This window comes from Phyllobates terribilis, unplaced genomic scaffold (assembly GCF_046119375.1).
Source record: "Phyllobates terribilis strain yellow unplaced genomic scaffold, ASM4611937v1 Scaffold_1__5_contigs__length_1240528914, whole genome shotgun sequence".
Taxonomy (NCBI): domain Eukaryota; kingdom Metazoa; phylum Chordata; class Amphibia; order Anura; family Dendrobatidae; genus Phyllobates; species Phyllobates terribilis.
In genome coordinates this window covers 904505516-904524081 of record NW_027362761.1, presented here as the reverse complement: position 1 = coordinate 904524081, position 18566 = coordinate 904505516, and the positions used below count along the sequence as shown (strand labels likewise).

The 18566-nt window shown below is 39.9% G+C and overlaps 1 protein-coding gene across 2 annotated transcripts in view; it reads left to right on the top strand.

The window, feature by feature from the left end:
• Window positions 1-11582, top strand: part of NDNF (neuron derived neurotrophic factor) — a 44308-nt gene extending 32726 nt beyond the window's left edge. For both annotated transcript variants that reach the window (XM_073641150.1, XM_073641142.1), the window contains exons 2-4: window positions 5147-5335; window positions 5726-5850; window positions 7731-11582. In XM_073641150.1, the coding sequence (XP_073497251.1) occupies window positions 5148-5335; window positions 5726-5850; window positions 7731-9130 (1713 nt within the window). In that variant the 5' untranslated portion in view covers window position 5147 and the 3' untranslated portion in view covers window positions 9131-11582. The remainder of the gene's footprint in view (window positions 1-5146; window positions 5336-5725; window positions 5851-7730) is intronic.
• Window positions 11583-18566: the final 6984 nt, after the last annotated feature.

Genomic DNA, 18566 nt, shown 5'->3' with positions numbered 1-18566 from the left:
ACCCCGTTTTGCTCTCCCGGAAAAATTTTCTGGAGACAGTAACTCCTGCAGGGGTTTTATTAATTTATGCTCCATTCAGTTGGAGATGATGGAGGCACGGTTCCCCTCCGAAAGAGCCAAAGTCGGTTATGTCATCTCATTAGTCTCCCACAGGGCTCTGGAGTGGGCTACTCCTCTATGGGAGCGGAATGATCCGGTTGTAGCAAATGCGGGTCTTTTCCTTAAGACCCTAAAAAGTGTATTCCTAGGTCCTCAGGTCACGCATGATACGGCTCTTAAGCTTCTTGCATTGATCCAGGGTTCGGCCACCGCCAGCCACTATGCCATCCAGTTTAGAACCCTAGCAGCTGAACTGGATTGGTCTGAGCGGTCGCTTATCCCGGTGTTCTGGAAGGGTCTGGCTGGGCATATTAAAAATGCTCTGTCTACCAGAGAGATTCCAACCTCCCTGGAGGAGTTAATCTCTCTTGCTAACCGAATTGATTTGCGTCATGCTGAACACAAATTGGAACTGGAGGTCCCTAGACCCCAGTGTCGGTTGGCACCATCCTTCTCTAGACCTGTTTCCAAACCCGCGACTCCTGACCCGGAGCCTGAGGCTATGGATATATCCCGAACTGAGTCTAGCCCCTCTCGTTCCCGACCTGAACATCTCTTGGAGTACCCCGTTAATAAGGGTTCCAAGCAGTCGGGAAAACGAGTAGGTCTTACCACCGTTGGAGAAGGTGTGTTAGATTCGGGGGCTTCTTCCTCCAGGTTATTGTATAAAAGTGACATTGTCCTTTGGTACATCTGCAGTTACTGCCAAGGCGTGGGTGGACTCTGGTGCTGATGGCAATTTTTTGTCTTCTACGTTTGCCCAGAGGCACGCCATCCCTATGGAGTTACTGCCAAGACCCATGAACATTAGAGTAATCAATGGTTCACTCCTGGACACAAAAATCACCCACCAGTCGATTCCCCTCGCCATGTCATTTCCTCAGGGCCACCGGGAGGACATCTCCTTTCTTATTATTCCCTGTGGATTAGATGAGGTGTTATTGGGTCTCCCCTGGTTACGTTGTCATACTCCACACATTGACTGGAATACGGGGAGAATTTCTTCCTGGATTGAGAATTGTGTGTCTCAGTGTATGGTTACTGTCACCAGGAGGGTAGTTTCTGATCCCTCTACCATCATGGCTTCCGGTACAGATTCTTTGTCTGTCCCCAAGACCCGGGTCTTGTCAGACTATGTCAAAAAGAACTCTCAGGTAGAGAGGGTGGCTCCAGTGTCCTCTAACCAGGTTCCATCGGGGAGGACATTTGTTTCCCCTAATCTACAGAATATGGTGCTCTCCTGGGCTCATGCCCCTAAGATCAGAGCTCATCTGGGGGTCAAACGTACCTCTAAGTCCCTTCAACGGTCCTATTGGTGGCCCCCGTGGCACAAGGACGTCAAGGACTTTGTTCTCGCATGTCCCGTCTGTGCGAGAGATAAATCTTTCCGCCAAAGTCCGGCTGGTTTTCCCCATCTGTTACCCGTGACGGACTCCACACATAGAAAGTCGGTTGTCACTTCTCGTCGTCCTGTCCCCGTATCCTATTCGGGCGACAGAGTGTGGCTCACGGCTCGCAATATTAAAGTACGCGGGGAGTCTGCTAAGTTTGCCCCCCACTTTAAAAAAGGGTACCCTGTACACCGGAGGGGTCACTGATCTGAGGATCTTCCCTGTGAACCGGTGGACCACATTCATGCCCCCTGCTCATGGAGGAAGATGAGCGTCAAGTGGAGGGGGATGTTAGAAGGGGGGATAATGTTAGGCGTCGGTCTGTTGCTGGATTTGAAATGGGTCCAGAACCTTCTTTGGTCTTTCATTTCGGTCCAGCCGGGGCTGATGCTGCTCAGCATCGTTGTCAGCCCCAACACCTAGCTGGTCCACAAGATGTACAGATTGTCTCCTGGGTATTTGTGCCTAGCAATGTTAAGCATAGGTTGCGGAGGGAGACAGGGCTTTTGGAGTCTAAGTCCAGGATTCGCCGCACTGAGCATGACCGTGACCGGGTGGATCATGATTGGTGGTTTGGCACCCACCTGACCCGGTCACCTGGCACCGCCTGATTGGTCCACGGGTGGCATCACCAATGGCCCGTCGGTGGGCAGGGCTTAGTCTTTAAAAGGCCCGCCCACAAACATGGTGGCGCGCTCTGATCATTGAGCAAGTGTTGCTATGTGTGGACGACTGTGATCCACGTAGTTTCTGCAGGCAGGATTAGTGAAAGTAGGCAGGTAGCTCCGTCTAGCAGTCTGGCTCAGCCAAAGGGGTCGCCTAACACCCCGAGCAGCCTGCAGACGTCCTGTCCACGGTTTCGCCTGTCAGCCACGTGGAGTAGTACCCTTCAGTCCGGTAGCATGCCGGCTGGAGGCACGTGTACCCGTCGGCGTAGTCACACACGCATCCTAGCGCCGCCACTGTAGTCCCTGTGCTGTAACAGGACTACAGATAGTTTTTCTCCTCCTATCTCTCGTGCTGCTAACGGAGATAGAGCGAACCGCTATACCCGTTCCTGTGTGCAGTAACACGGAAGGGTTTATCTTTTAAGTTGGTTGCTTTACTTTCCACCCGGAAAGTGTTCGGCAGCAGTCCTCCAGGCTGCATCGTGGACCCCGGGGTCGGTTGCGTTCCATTATAATAAAGTTGTTTGCAACCGCCCTCCTAACACCCTCTTCCTCCCTTCACAATGACTTTTGCACATTCTCATTAGATACTTCAATACAAAACATAGTCTATACATTGCTGCTAATATACATGTAGTTTTCCTGAAACAACTGAAAGTCTAAAAAAGCCTCAGTGGCCAGTGTGAAAATTTCAGTTCTAATTTTAATAAAGTTTGTGATATGGTGCAAAAAAAAAACAAAAAAAAAAACCATGCTGACATTTTTTAAAAAATACATTAAACACAAAAACATGAAATAAAAAGAAATAATTTTGTGATTACACGTTCCCTTTAAATACTTATTTTTGGGAAGCCCATTTAATGGACTCATTAATGTGAATAAACTACTGAAAATTTAATTGTATTATTTATTTTCTGTGCTTAGTTCACGGGTTTATTTATGTAATAAAAAATACTAAAACATGTGAGGCATATTATTTTGGTGATATCTCTTATTCCTGCCATTTATTCTTTATACTTCCTCTGTTTTTTTGAGGGGTTAATTCAATCTTTTTTATTGCTTTGTCTTTTAGCTGTTTACCCTGCCTATTTTCTCATTATAGTGGTTTCCTATAGTTATCAATGCTAGCCTATAAATTATTACGAAGTTTCATTTGTAATCCCTGCTCACACATCCCTCGGGATAGAGGATCAAAGTAAAGCACCAAACGCTGCACATTGATTCTATGCACCATGATCCCTCTAACATGTTTCACTGATTAAAATGGCTTCATCAGGGGACTGGGATCTTTATTGTTAATTGATTTGCAATCAGCATCAATGAGGTGTACTTACATTTGTAAAGGAAATATCCGTTTTCGGGCCATATACTTTTACGATTGACATATTTCTCAGTGATCAAAATGAGATAACCATTGAAAATGAATAAGAAATGCAATGATAAATTTGTATATTTTCTTCGATATTGCCATAGTAAACATTATTATTATATATATTATTATAATATTATTAGCCCACCACTGCCCCCTGAGGAAGTACGGAAACACGTGTCTGGGCTTCCCCTGGCACTGCTGGTTATCTTTCTATTTCCATTAAGTATGTCTTATTTAACCTTATCCATGTGATACTTGTATTTTCTATGTGTTGCAGGATCTTTTTTGATGATTGTCTAGATTTTGATTCGATATAGATCATATAACCTATGTTACTATAACCTTTTCTGCATACACATTTCTTGTGATCAATGGATTGTATGGGTTGGACTATGTGACCTATTATAGGTCCAATGGAAATGTGATACCAGCTGTGTCTCTATCTACCCTCTGTTGCCTCATATGCCCATGTTATGTTTATATATGTAACTTATACCCATATGTATTCTTTTTAAATATTCAAATAAAGTATATATCTTTTTTAGTCAATATATGGTGTTTAATTACGCTTATGTGGGGTTTTTTGAAACACTATGGTCTCTTTTGCTCAATAGTAAACCTTACTGTCACGATCTGTAAATGTTGATTTACTTCCCTTTAATTCATATTAACAATTATCTTTTTGAATGACTGTGAGACATACATTTCAAAGTTTTGGAATGGATTCATATCACATTTTGAAGAATACATTATAAAGTTAGGGATTACAAATCTCATAAAAATTACATTGATTAAAGCAGGAAGAAAGGATATGGAGATTGTATCTTCATCATATTTTGAGTCTTTTAAGTGGATTATTCATCGAAAGAATTTAAGGAGTAAGGCTTTGGTCTGAGTAATCTCATAACCGAAGATGTGTCTATTTAATAAGGGGGATTTATATAGCAAAATTTTTTTTACATTTATTTATTGTAGATTATTAAGTCATGAATGGCGTACCGGCAGACAAACTTCTCATGTCACAGGGCATCCTATGATTTGTGTTAATGTCGGAAAAGGTGCAGTAAAATCTATACTGTGCACTGAGTTTCTGGCCCAGATCATAATTTTTTTCCCTTTGAGTTTATGATTTTAAATTAGTGATATTTCAGTTTAGCAAAAAAAAGTGACAATTTTGCATGTACCCATATAATTATGTAATTAGCATAGCTGAAGGGTACAAGAACCTGCTGGTACTCAGCATCATTCTTGAGTTACATCCAGGTTGTACGTGACCAGCTTCTTCCTTTATTATACTTGTCAGTGCTTGAAGTATCTACAATAGGGAGTAAGAGTGGAGTCTAGTGCTACTGGTGAGAGAGCAATATGTTCTTTGCATCGTCAATAGTATTTCATGCGTCACATCTGAAAACATGCCATTAGCTTTGTTAGCACAAAGGCGATGCAAGGTTTTTGTGGTGTTTTTGACTTTATCAAGTCCTTGTGGTTTTGCATACACAATATTATAGCTGACAAAACACATTGGATCTAAAAGAATGAACAGTTTATTTTGGATTTTGTTCATAATGTCATACAAACATATGAACGACTCTGATATTATTCTATTCTTTCCTCAGGATGTTGCTGTCTTACTGGTGTATTACGTTGGTCCTGTTGCCGGTTTGTTTGAAAGGCCAAAAATTGCCAACAAGAGATGAAGAACTGTTCCAGATGCAGATCAAAGATAAAGCCACGTTCCACGATTCATCTGTAGTTCCTGATGGAGCTGAGATCAATGGTTATCTATTTAGAGATAACCCTAAAAGGTACATCTTCTATTAAATAAGCTGCAAAACTAAAGACCAGTTCATCTATTATCTATCTATCTAGCTATCTATCTATCTATCTATGTTCATGACACTAGAATAAAATAGTGTTTATTCTTGACAGGCTGCTATTGTTTTCCCAGCTGCATAAACATTAGAGTTAACAGAGAAGTAGGGGTCCCAAAAGCAGAGCCACCCAAGTATTAGAAGTCTCTTGTTTAGACAAGTGGCTGGGCAACCCATGGATACATCTGAAAGCCACTTTAAGATAATTGATTGTGATTCTTAGAATATATTATTATTTTTCTGATATATTATGTTAGAAACAAATAATAACATTTAGAAAAATCAGATAATAAATGTGAAAAATGTTCATTATTTTCATTTTAGGTATTTTTTTGTGGTGGAAGAAGACAACACTCCTCTCTCGGTCATTGTCACACCATGTGACGCACCTCTAGAGTGGAAGCTTACTTTGCAGGAGCTGCCTGAAGAGGCTAGTGGAGAAGGATCAGGTAATAATGTGTGATGTCATCTATGTAATTATATTTATTTTCTACAGTGTTTTGTATTAATTATTTATATCAGGACATCCTATCTCAAGATTTTGAAGTCCAAAGCAAAATGAGGCCAGTATTAAACATATCCTTAAAGAGGTTGTCCACTACTTTTTTATTGATGACCTATCCTTAGGTCATCAATTCACATGGATGTGGTAAATGCAGCATAAGGGGCAGATGTCTATGAGACTGTCAAATAGAAAAGGGTGATTGATCATTCCAGAAAATACATTTATACTGCTCTAGAGTCCAGTGGTGACGTGTTTTACATAACTCTATCCAACACTTGGCACTGTGCTTGGTGATGCAAGACCTCCATGCTGCTGCTCAGCCATGGAAACCAATGGCATGAAGCTCTCAGTACACAGATTTTATGCTAATGTTGATTGCAAAGTAAATATGAAAGTTTGCAGTTATTGAGTCACCAAAGTGCTGGTGACTTTTAAGCACTATAAGGCTATGTGCCCATGTTGCGGAAATGCTGCATATTTTTTACGCATCTCCCTGGCAGGAAAAACGCATGCGGATTTTACATGCGTTTTTCCCGCCAGGTAGAAGCGTTTGTAAAGCGTCTTTGCATGCATTTCTGCATGCGGGTTATCAAGCGCTTTTCCAAGCGATTTTAGCATCACTTGGAAAAGTGCTTGACAACTTGTTCACACTATATAAGTCCATGCAACCGGCATGGATTTATAGTAGTGTGACCAAGTAATAGTTAAAAAAAAGAATAAAATGGTAAAAAATAAAAAAATAAAGTTTATACTCACCTTCTGGTGTCCTCCCGGTGTTCTCTCTGCCGCGTCCGGTGTTTTGGGCGGCTTGCGGTGGTGTGAAGAACCTACGGTGACATCATTGAGCCATGTGATGGGTCACATGGCTCAGTGACGTCATGGCAGGTCCTTCACAACAGCGGGAGCATTGCAAAGGAGCGGACGCGGCAGAGATAACACCGGGAGGACATCATAAGGTGAGTATAAACTTTATTTTTTATTTTAAAATCTTTTTTTTACAGTTTCTATGGTACCCAGGTCTGGAGGAGAGTCTCCTCTCCTCCAGACTTGGGTACCATCCGCACATTGAAACACATATAATCCGTGTGTACAAATGTACTGACACGGATTATATGCGTCTCAATGCAAGTCAATGACGGCGATTACGCTGCGTATCCGCAAAATTAATGGACATGCTGCGGATTTTTGAGCGCAGCATAAACGCTGCGGAAAAATCCGCAGCATGGGCATTGACAGTGCGGCTTGTCATTGAGGACCATGGGGGGCGGATTACCATGCGTTTTTGAAGCGTTTACGCTGCGGAAATTCCGCTGCATATACGCTTGTAAAACACTACGTGGGCACATACCCTCAGCCTTGACAACATTGCTCTAACTACATGGTTTGTCTACTTAGTGGCTGAGTTGCCATTGATCATAAACACCTACACTTTTCAATACCACCACTCACAGTTGATTGTGGAATATTTAGGTAGGTAGACAAACTTTCTTGTTGAAAGGATGGCATCCTATTACCATACCACAAACAAATACAGCACTCTCTTTAGGCGAACCCATCTTTATACAAATGTTAGTAAAGGCAGGCTTCGTGGCTAGCTGGTCTATGCTTCATAAGCCATGTGGTTCTATCAATATTTTATGTGCATTAAACTTTTTCCATCTGGCACAGTTTGATTCTTAGTTTTTCCACTGCTGATTCACGAATTCAAGCAGATGTTGAGTTCAGGAGTTAGGATAATTAAGCAAGGTCAGGTATTCAAAATGCAGACTTGCATTTCTTTGTAATAACATGTACCCTGATCTATTTTCCTATCTGAATTTGCAGGTGAACCTGAACTACTGGAGCAGCAAAAACAGCAGATTATGAATGAAGAAGGTACAGAGTTGTTCTCTTATAAAGGCAATGATGTGGAATACTTTGTATCTACCAATTCACCATCTGGTTTGTATCAACTTGAATTAATTTCTACGGAGAAAGACACACATTTTAAAGTTTATGCTACTACAACACCAGAATCTGATCAGCCTTACCCAGAATTACCCTATGATCCAAGAGTTGATGTAACATCACTTGGAAGGACCACAGTCACCCTGGCATGGAAACCAACACCTACATCGTCCATATTAAAACAGCCGATCCAGTACTGTGTTGTTATAAATAAAGAACACAACTTTAAAAGTCTTTGTGCTGTTGAAGCTAAAATTAATGCTGATGATGCCTTTATGATAGCCCCTAAACCTGGATTGGACTTTAGTCCCTTTGACTTTGCTCATTTTGGTTTTTCGTCAGAAAATGATGCAAGTAAAGATCGCCATTTTATGTCAAAGACTTTTTCTACAAAGTTGGTCCGTCAGATGACAGCAAAGCCTAAGGATGACCTTCAAAAGGTTTGCATTGGAAACAAAAATATATTTACAGTGTCTGATCTGAAACCTGACACCCAGTACTACTTTGATGTTTTTGCAGTTAACTCTGCCACAAATATGAGTACTGCTTACATTGGAACTTTTGCTCGAACCAAGGAAGAAGCCAAGCAAAAAACAATGGAGCTGAAAGATGGCAAAGTTACTGATGTATTCATCAAGAGAAAAGGTGCTAAGTTCTTAAGATTTGCTCCAGTTTCATCTCACCAAAAAGTCACCTTTTCAGTTCACTCTTGCTTGGATGGTATCCAAATTCAGGTTAGAAGAGATGGAAAACTGCTTTTGTCACAGAGTGTAGAAGGTGTGCGTCAATTCCAACTAAGAGGAAAACCTAAAGCCAAATATATGATCAGACTTAAAGGTAGCAAAAAAGGTGCTTCCATGTTAAAGATATTAGCTACTTCAAAGTTCAACAAACAACCTTTTCCTTCTCTGCCTGAAGACACAAGGATAAAAGCATTTGACAAATTACGCACGTGCTCCTCAGTCACAATAGCGTGGCTGGGAACACAAGAAAGAAACAAATATTGTGTGTATAAAAAAGAGGTGGATGATGACTACAATGAAGAGCAAAAGAAAAGAGAACAAAACCAGTGTTTGGGTCCTGACACCAGAAAGAAATCAGAGAAAGTCCTCTGCAAATATTTCTATAGTCAGAACCTGCATAAAGCAGTCACCACAGAGACAATAAAAGGCCTCGAGGCTGGGAAGTCTTACGTGTTGGATGTCTATGTCATGGGTCATGGAGGCCATTCAGTCAAATATCAAAGCAAAGTTGTAAAGACAAGAAAGTTCTGTTAAAATCCATGTGAACTTGTATGTGAAATATATCCTATGATGGCCATACTGATTGACTACTTGTGCAGTAGAGAGCTTGTGACCTGTCAAGTACACAAAACCTAAAGTGGTGTAGAATGGTATCAACTTGTATACTCCTGTTTACATATCGAAGTGGTTTGATTGTAAGTGATTATCCTGCTGCTTCTCTGGATTTTTTTGAGAGACCAATATCATGTTGAAGGCACAATATCAGACTCTCGGTAGATGAAGTAATAATAGTAGATGATGGAGAAAGAAGAGACAATTCCAATTGCATCACACAGTGCATGAACTGCTTCTAAATTATTTTACTAAATACATAGCCAAGGCAAGTCCTCTGGCCTTATTAATACTTACATAAATCCTATCTAGAGATGATAGACTATCTGTAAATTATTTTATAAAGTCTTGTCTGAAATGTTTATGTTCTATGACAGTAAACTGCAAAATCCTTTCTGATACCTACAGATTGATCCTAACTGGAGCTTTCCTTTTCCTTGGCTATTGTACATTCCGACTAGACAGGTTTATTTTTTAAATATGTATTGTATGTATAAAGTTGTCAAACATATATTCATGTACATAAAAAATTAAAAGTACGAGATTATATATTTCTTTAGTTTACCCGTTGTCTGACATACTAAATCAAGATCGAGACTGAACTTTGTATGTAAACATTCTGTTCTCTTGTTTAATTGTTGTATGCCAGTATGTGCGCAAAATATCTAAATCTATAATATAGGTATATTAAACAGATATATGCAGTATAAATGTAAAGAAATCACATGGCAGGAAGAAAATAGACTATGGATCAAACGGAGTACAAAGCCGACATTTGTATTGCGGTTGGCCTAAAAGAAACATATTCAAAGGGCCACCCAGTATAAAGAGTAGCATAAAAAGAGATAAAACACACAGTAACTGACAGCACTTTGTAGTCTAATCCACAAAACTAAGCGTTTTCAGCCTTTTCAAGGTGGTGTTGTGATGACAAGATGTTATTAATGAAGGGCATTGTACTTCTTTCTATAGGTAGTACAGAAACCGGCTGAATGTTGGTGTTAAATTGTATCACTCACCAACAGAATAGTATAATATACTATACAAACTCTGCTGCAATAGCAAGTATCCGCGCCATACAATTACTCAGCATCATAAAAGCAGATGAACAAAAGAAAATTAAATAAATCACAGGCATAACTTTTTAAAGCTGTAAATGATTGATGTTACTGTCATGAGTCGCTACCTATATGCTCAGAACGAGGCAGTATAGCTTGTAGGCACATGACCCTCCAGTCACTCTGCCCTACTACCTTATACAAAACAGATGGCTGTTGGCCAATCGTTCGTCCGTCAGCTATCTCATCCAAATTCTCCATACACATGGCGTTTGCTCTGCCCAGCGCTCCTGCGTTCTCTATGAGAGCTGCTGACTGGCTCCTTTGGCGACATTTGTTCTAGCCAAGAAAATAAGTTGGGAAACTTCCATACACAATAGACTTTATGATATCTGTGAATTCAGGCAATGTTAGTCTGATGTGTATGGGGAATTTAAGATTATATCAATAAATACACTCTTAGAAAAATTAAAGCTGACCATAGATATAAAACAAAATGTATATGAAGGTTAAGGGTGGGCAACTACTGTAACGGCACAAATGTAACCAGACGTGAAACAAATAATATCGTCCACTCAACAAAGATGACAACAAGTGGTGCTCAGCATGAAATAAAGTACAGTAAAAAATAAGGAAGAAAGAAAAACCAGCACTGACCATAAGTGTCTTGTATCTCTATTTAAAAGTATAGCAGCTAGGATAACTCATGGTGACATAGGCCAGACGAAGCGCAGAGCAGCGCACAACAGCCATCGTCTACATGCACCAGTTTCCTCCTGTTCTATTCTAGCTGCTACATTTTTTATACTAAATAAAGATATAAGACATTTATGGTCAGTGCTGCTTTTTCTTTCTTCCTTATTTTTTTAGTGAATATAAATCAATACTTAATGAACTTAAAGTAACTGATTCTCTGTTACCATGAGAAGCATGTTTATTGCCTGGAAGAGGGGAGCTAAAAGTAACAAAAGAAAATTGAAAAAAACCAATAGATCAACTATGTTCAATCTATTTCTCCAACGAGCATCAGATATCGGGGGGAGAGTTTGTAAGCCATCATAGTCATAATATTGTCATGGGTATTCATCTACAAATACCTAAGGTCTATGGGCTGCTTTCCTATATCTGCTACTCAGTTTTTGATCAGATGTGTTTTACAATCTTGAAGTATTTCTGTACAAATGTCACTATCTTTGTATTCATTTCTTATTTTTTATGGTTGTCTTTTTTCTTTTTGTATTTGCTACTTGTGTAAAAATGTGTGATTCCAAGGTTCTCATATTTCAAAGATGTAAAATAAATGATACATTTATTTATAGTGTTCAACATTTTTTTCATATGTTGGTTAATAGAAAGCTTTAGAGGAGCTTAAAAGTCAAAAGCCCCAATGGAGAAGGTATATTTGTATAGACCCTGTATAAACCACCAATGATTTTACTTGCCATCCCTATTGACACCACTAATGATGACATCTAGCCCCATTTCTATCACCACTTGAGGGTGTGACCTCTTTAGATGTAGACCAATTTATACTTTGGGGGCTACATAACTTAAAATGGTATCCATGTCCTTAGGATGCAGATATTATTCAAAATTAATGCAAAAGGGAGAGCCATAGGTTCTCTGTCACTTACTTGGGTAAGCCACAGGCGGCTCTAAGCCTGTAGTCTACTGGAGTTTCCTTGGGGAGCGCAATCTGCAGCTAGAAGATGGAGTAGTTTACCGCTCATCATGGGGGTTGAGTTAAGTGATTTTAATCTATTTTTTATTAGAACTCAGGGGAAAATGACATTGTCATTTTATGTCTGTCAATATTCTTATGCAGAAGGACAGAGTTGGCACAATAGGGGCATTGTTTGTGGATGGAGGTACAGCAGGGCCACTATTTCTTTGGAAAGTCATTATAGGGGCACTATTACTGTGTGCAGGGGGGTACAGAGGAGGCTTTATTACTTTGTAGAGGCACAATCTGAGCAATATTATTATGTGGAGGCACAATAGAGGCAATAGTACCAAGTGGAGACAAATTATTATGTGGAGGAACAACGGGGGCATTATTACTATTTGGAGGAGGTATTATTAACATGGGAAGGCACAATGGGGCATTATTACTGTATGGAGCCACAGAAGAGGCATTATTACTGTGTGGAGGTACATAGGAGGCATTATTACTTGGTAAAGATACAGAGTAGACACTATTACTAGTTGGGGACATTATTGCTATGTGGCGACAGAAAGGGTCACAATTACTGTGAGGAGGTACAAAGGGGGTATTTTTACTCCGTGGAGCTACAGAAAGGACATTATTTTTGGTTGGGATCACAGATTGGGCATTATCACTGTGTGGAGTCAGAGAGTGGCACTATTAGGCTATGTTCACACATCATGTTTTTTTTGGCGTCACAAATCTGCAGCAAATCCTGATCTTTGGCAGGAAAGAAAATGCGTCAAAAACGCAGGTTTTGCTGCATTTTTTGCTGCGTTTTTTCAGCCTTCTTGTCAGTGTTTTTATGCATATACATAAAGTTCTGTGAAAAAAAGAACCCCATTCTATTTTGCCATCAAAAACGCTGAAAAAAAGGTACCTGCGTTTTTGGTGCATTTTTTCAGCATTTTTTTCACCACCCATTACTTCCAATGGGTGAAAAAAGGCTGAAAAAATTCTGAAAGAAGTGACATGCTCTATTTTCCAAAAAAGGCTGCAAAGCACAAAATACGCAACAACAAAAAATCATGATGTGTGGACAGAAAATTCTGGTTTCTCATAGACTTTGCTGGTACTGCAAAACGCAGTTGAAAATTTGCATAAAAATCTTCAGCAAAGAACGCTGAAAAAACCATGATGTGTGAACATAGCCTTACTTTGTGGAGACAGAGAGAAGGCATTATTAATGTATGGATGCACAAAAGGTAACTATTTTTGTGTTGTGGGCAAAAGAGGGTGCTATTATTGTGGAGAGCACTTGAGGAGGGGACATTATGGCTCTCTAGGGCACTATGGAATGATTATAGCACTATGCAAATTGTGTATTGATGGGAAAAAGTGAGGAGGATGCTGTAAAAGTGTTGAGCCAAATATATCTGTACATTCTGCACAGATGTACTGTGAATGGAAGAAGTGATCTGGGTCAAATGAAGAATATAAAGGAAAGTGAACAGCTCCAAACACAGAGGATATCACCTGTGAGTCACTAGATTTACCTACTCTAATATTTTATATTGGTAATATTGGTCTTAGTACAGCCTCATGGGGTATTATTGATTATATCAACCTTGGTTTACAAGGTTTTGTTTATTAATGGCATGGAGATAATATGTGGTTATTGGCGTCACACAGCCGGGCCCAGTAGGGAAGGAACACAATTTAATCACAATTTGATCCCAGATTTGGCTGGATTAGATTGTGGATACCATATCACATTTGCACAGTTCCTATGGTGCCAAGTAATGTGACAAATGACTTTGAAAACTGCACACCTCAAGGAAATCATCTGATCTAGGGGTGGGTGAGTATTTTGAAGCTGTTTGGTTCTTTACAGAACTTCATGTCATGAAAATTAACTGTAATGGGTTTTTTTTTTCCACTGAAATTATGTTTTAGTCCCAATTTTTTCATTTCACATGGGATATTCAAGGAAATCATACTGCACAATGTGTTAAGCAATTTCTCCAGAAAGTACCAATAACCCAAATATAATCGGAAATCACTGTTCAGCCAGACAGCAGGGCTCGGAAAAGAAGGAGCATAGCTTGACTTTCATAGTGCAGATTATACAGGAATAGTTTGTTAGTGCCATTTGCAGAGCTACCTAAGGTGACAGAACAGTAGAAAACACCCAAAAATTACACTCTTCATGGAATCCATCTTCGAGTGTAGGGACTATTTTGACCCCACAGACGTTTTCCAATAATAAGTACTGAATGAATGTTGCAGAGTGAACATTGCACATATGCCAGCTTAGTGCCCAATACACTGTGCCAACTTGTGCTTCTGGAGATAAGCACCCCTTAATTTGTTAAGTGGTTCCTTTTATCTAAAGAAGTGCCATACATATGGACACTAACTGAAGTCTTGGCACACAGCAGGACTTAGAAGGGAAGAAAGCCACTTAGCTTTGGAAGCATGGATTTTGCTAGATTTTTGGGGGGAGAAATATCCCCTTTCCGGAGCTTTTTTACTACCAGTAAAGTGTAAACCATTATTTCCCCAATGACAAATTATAGACTTCTAGGTACTTGTTTTCTGTGTGATAAGTTGAAGTTTTTATTGGTACTGTTTCGGGTTGCATAACATTAATTTTTTGTTTGCTTTAAGGGTAAGTTGAAATGTCTCTAGTGTTCTATACCAAGTATTTACGTCAGAGTTTCACTCCAAATCCCCCAAAAATATGATTCAGATGGAATCCCCATTTGAACTATTCACTTTAATAAGGCAGACAGAATCACTTTGTACTCGCTTTTGTCTTTGTAAAGGCTGCGTCCCATCTTTTTAAGCATGCATAAAACCATGGTCAACCGCACTTTTGTGAATACCTTACACCACCGGAAAAGGGTATAAATGATACGACAATCTTATTCTTCAGGTCAGTTCAATTACAGCTATGCCATATTTCTATACTTTTTATGTTTGGCTACTTTTGCGCTCTAAAGCAGACGGAAAGATTGTTTTTTGCATTAGCATATTTTCAGAACTGGAAATGTTTATTTTTTGATTGTTTTATATTGCATTTTGTATGTAGCAGTATGATAAAAAAAAGCTAAATGTTTGGCTTGTGTTTTTTTGAATGGTGCTTCTTAGTACAGATTAAGTAATGTGACAGTTTTATAGCACAGGCGATTGTGGATGTGGCAATATTAAAAGAATACTTTTTTCGTTTATTTTTTACAAAAAAACTGTGCTTTTAGTGGTGAAACATGTTCCATGATTCTTTCATGGTCCACTTTGATTTGTTTCTTTTTTACATTTTTTCAAAATGTATTGTCCTTTTTTTACTTGTTAACTTAGTTCCATTATTGAATATTTTACATTTTAAAAATAAGACCTTACATCAGGTCACAAGAAATACATTTTTGCTCTTGTTTTATTCACGCTGCTTCACTGGGTGTGCTGTTTTATATTTTTATAATATTCTTCATTCAGTTTCATGGATATGAGCCTTTTCTACGGTATTTACAAAGGGAGCCTTGCTTACACGATAACTACTATGAAGCAGCCTAAAGACATGCCCACAGAGAAACTTGTGAGCCATGACAAATTAGCACTAAAATAAAAAATATTTCTGGAACTGTATGTCCGATTAAGAAAAAAAAAATACTTAGGGGAACAGTGGGAATAAAACAAAGCAAAAATTATCATCCACACTGTGCTCAGAGTCTTGCGCCTGCGCAGTGGAATCAGAGACCTGCGCAGGCGCGCCTACTGAACAGCCGGTGAAGCTGACCCCTGCACATTATGTGTCTTCATTCAGCCCTAGAGCAGAGTGAAGTGTGCCTCCGCAGGTATCTGATTCAACTGACATGTGCAAAACTTTGAGAACTGTGTGGATGATGTAAGAAACGTCATCCATTTCCCTCAAGATTCACGATAGAAGAGGTAGTGTTTGAAAGGACTGGGACGGTGCTGTGCAATCTGGTTTCGCCCATTGGATCAGACGGCATAATTTGCATGCAGCGGGGGATCTGAATAAAATACTTTTTCGGAGGTATGCAGGGGCACCTATGAGAGTATAATGGGGTCGTAGCAATCCCATTTACCTGCTTTTAAAGGTGACAGGCATGGTTTATAAGGTATAAAACTGGTGACAGGTCCCCTTTAATGTAATTGAATAGTTATACATTGAAAGCTAATTTTTACCATTTGTAAGTTTTATTTTCCAATGCTGAAAACATATTAAGGTGTACTCATATTCATATACTTTTATAAAGTGTGACAGGTATGGTCATTTTTCAGGAATAATCATTATTTGAATTCCTGTTAAAAAATAGTCCCCAACAGGCTGCATTCACAAAGTGTTAATACGTACAGTGACCAGGGTTGCCAACCTCCATTTTAATTATTTCTGGACAAATGAGCTAAAAATCAGTCACAAATTTTTATTGAAATATGTTCCATCCCTTTTTAGAGACCACACCATCACATCACAACCTCAATACAATACCCTTGAATCACAAAGATCCTGAAATTAAAGAGGTTGTTAGTAGACGGCGGAAACATGAAAAAAAAAGTGTTTACTACTTGTCCCTACGGATGAGAGGACCCGTGGAAGTTCTGGTACTGGTACCCGACTCGAACTTTAGTTTAAAGTTCGATTCGGGTACCAGAACAGTACCCGAACTTGAACCAGAACCCAAATCCCATTGAAAACAATGCGGACCCGAACTTTAGACCTGGAAAAAAAATTCCTCTCTCTTTCTCTCTTTTTACTGCCAACTCTCCAGTGACGATTTTTTGGTTGACATGCCACAATTACCGGCATCATCACTGTTGTCATGTTTTCAAAGACTGGCAAGGAAAAATGGAGCATTAATACTGGCGCATTAAAGGGTCGAAAGTGATTTGTAGGATTGCTGCTTCCAACAGCTGGCGCAATAGAGTTCAAGTCCTCTTCCTCTCTGAAGAGGCAATTTGCATATTAAATTTCCCATTGGAGCATTGCACGGTGAATAAGCCTCCTTACATTGGCATGCCAGAGCCAGTATGTCACTCTCCACAAGGAGAAACATTAACCCTTAGACCTAAGACAAAAAAGTAATTTTTAGGGCATACAGTGGGTACGGAAAGTATTCAGACCCCTTTAAATTTTTCACTCTTTGTTTCATTGCAGCCATTTGGTAAATTCAAAAAAGTTCATTTTTTTCTCATTAAAGTACACTATGCACCCCATATTGACTGAAAAAAACCGAAAGGTAGAAATTTTTGCAAATTTATTAAAAAAGAAAAACTGAAATAGCACATGGTCATAAGTATTCAGACCCTTTGCTCAGTATTGAGTAGAAGCACCCTTTTGGGCTATTACAGTCATGAATCTTCTTGGGAATGATGCAACAAGTTTTTCACACCTGGATTTGCGGATCCTCTGCCATTCTTCCTTGCAGATCCTTTCCAGTTCCGTCAGGTTGGATGGTGAATGTTGGTGGACAGCCATTTTCAGGTCTCTGCAGAGACGCTCAATTGGGTTTAGGTGAGGGCTCTGGCTGGGCCAGTCAAGAATGGTCACACAGTTGTTCTGAAGCCACTCCTTTGTTATTTTAGCTGTGTGCTTAGGGTCATTGTCTTCTTGGAAGGTGAACCTTTGGCCAAGTCTGAGGTCCAGAGCACTCTGGAAGAGGTTTCCATCCAGGATATCTCTGTGCTTGGCCGCATTCATGTTCCCTTCAATTGCAACCAGTCATCCTGTCTCTGCAGCTGAAAAACACCCCCATAGCATGATGCTGCCACCACCATGTTTCTCTGTTGGGATTGTATTGGGCAGGTGATGAGCTGTGCCTGGTTTTCTCCACACATACCCCTTAGAATTATTACCAAAAAGTTCTATCTTCATCTCATCAGACCAGAGAATCTTATTTATCATAGTCTGGGAGTCCTTCATGTATTTTTGAGCAAACTCTATGCAGGCTTTCATATGCACTGAGGAGAGGCTTCCATCGGGCCACTCTGCCATAAAGGCCCGACTGGTGGAGGGCTGCAGTGATAGTTGACTTTGTGGAACTTTCTCCCATCTCCCTACTGCATCTCTGGAGCTCAGCCTCAGTGATTTTGGGGTTCTCTTTACCTCTCTCTCTCTCTTCTCCCACGATTGTTCAGTTTGCCTGGACTGCATGGTCTAGGAAGACTTCTGGCGGTCCCAAACTTCTTCCATTTAAGGATTATGGAGGCCACTGTGCTCTTAGGAACCTTGAGTAATGCAGAAATTATTTTGTAACCTTGGCCAGATCAGTGCCTTGCCACAATTCTGTCTCTGAGCTCCTTGGGCAGTTCCTTTGAGCTCATGATTATCATTTGGTCTGACAAGCACTGTGATCTGTGAGGTCTTATATAAACAGGTGTGTGCCTTTCCAAGTCAAGTCCTATCAGTTTAATTAAAAACAGCTGGACTCCAATGAAGGAGTAGAATGATCTCAAGGAGGATCACAAGGAAATGGACGGCATGTGACTTAAATATGAGTGTCTGAGCAAAGGGTCTGAATACTTATGACCATGTGATATTTCGGCTTTTCTTTTTTAATACATTTGCAAAAATTTCTACCTTTCTGTTTTTTTTCAGTCAAGATGGGGTGCAGAGTGTACTTTAATGAGAAAA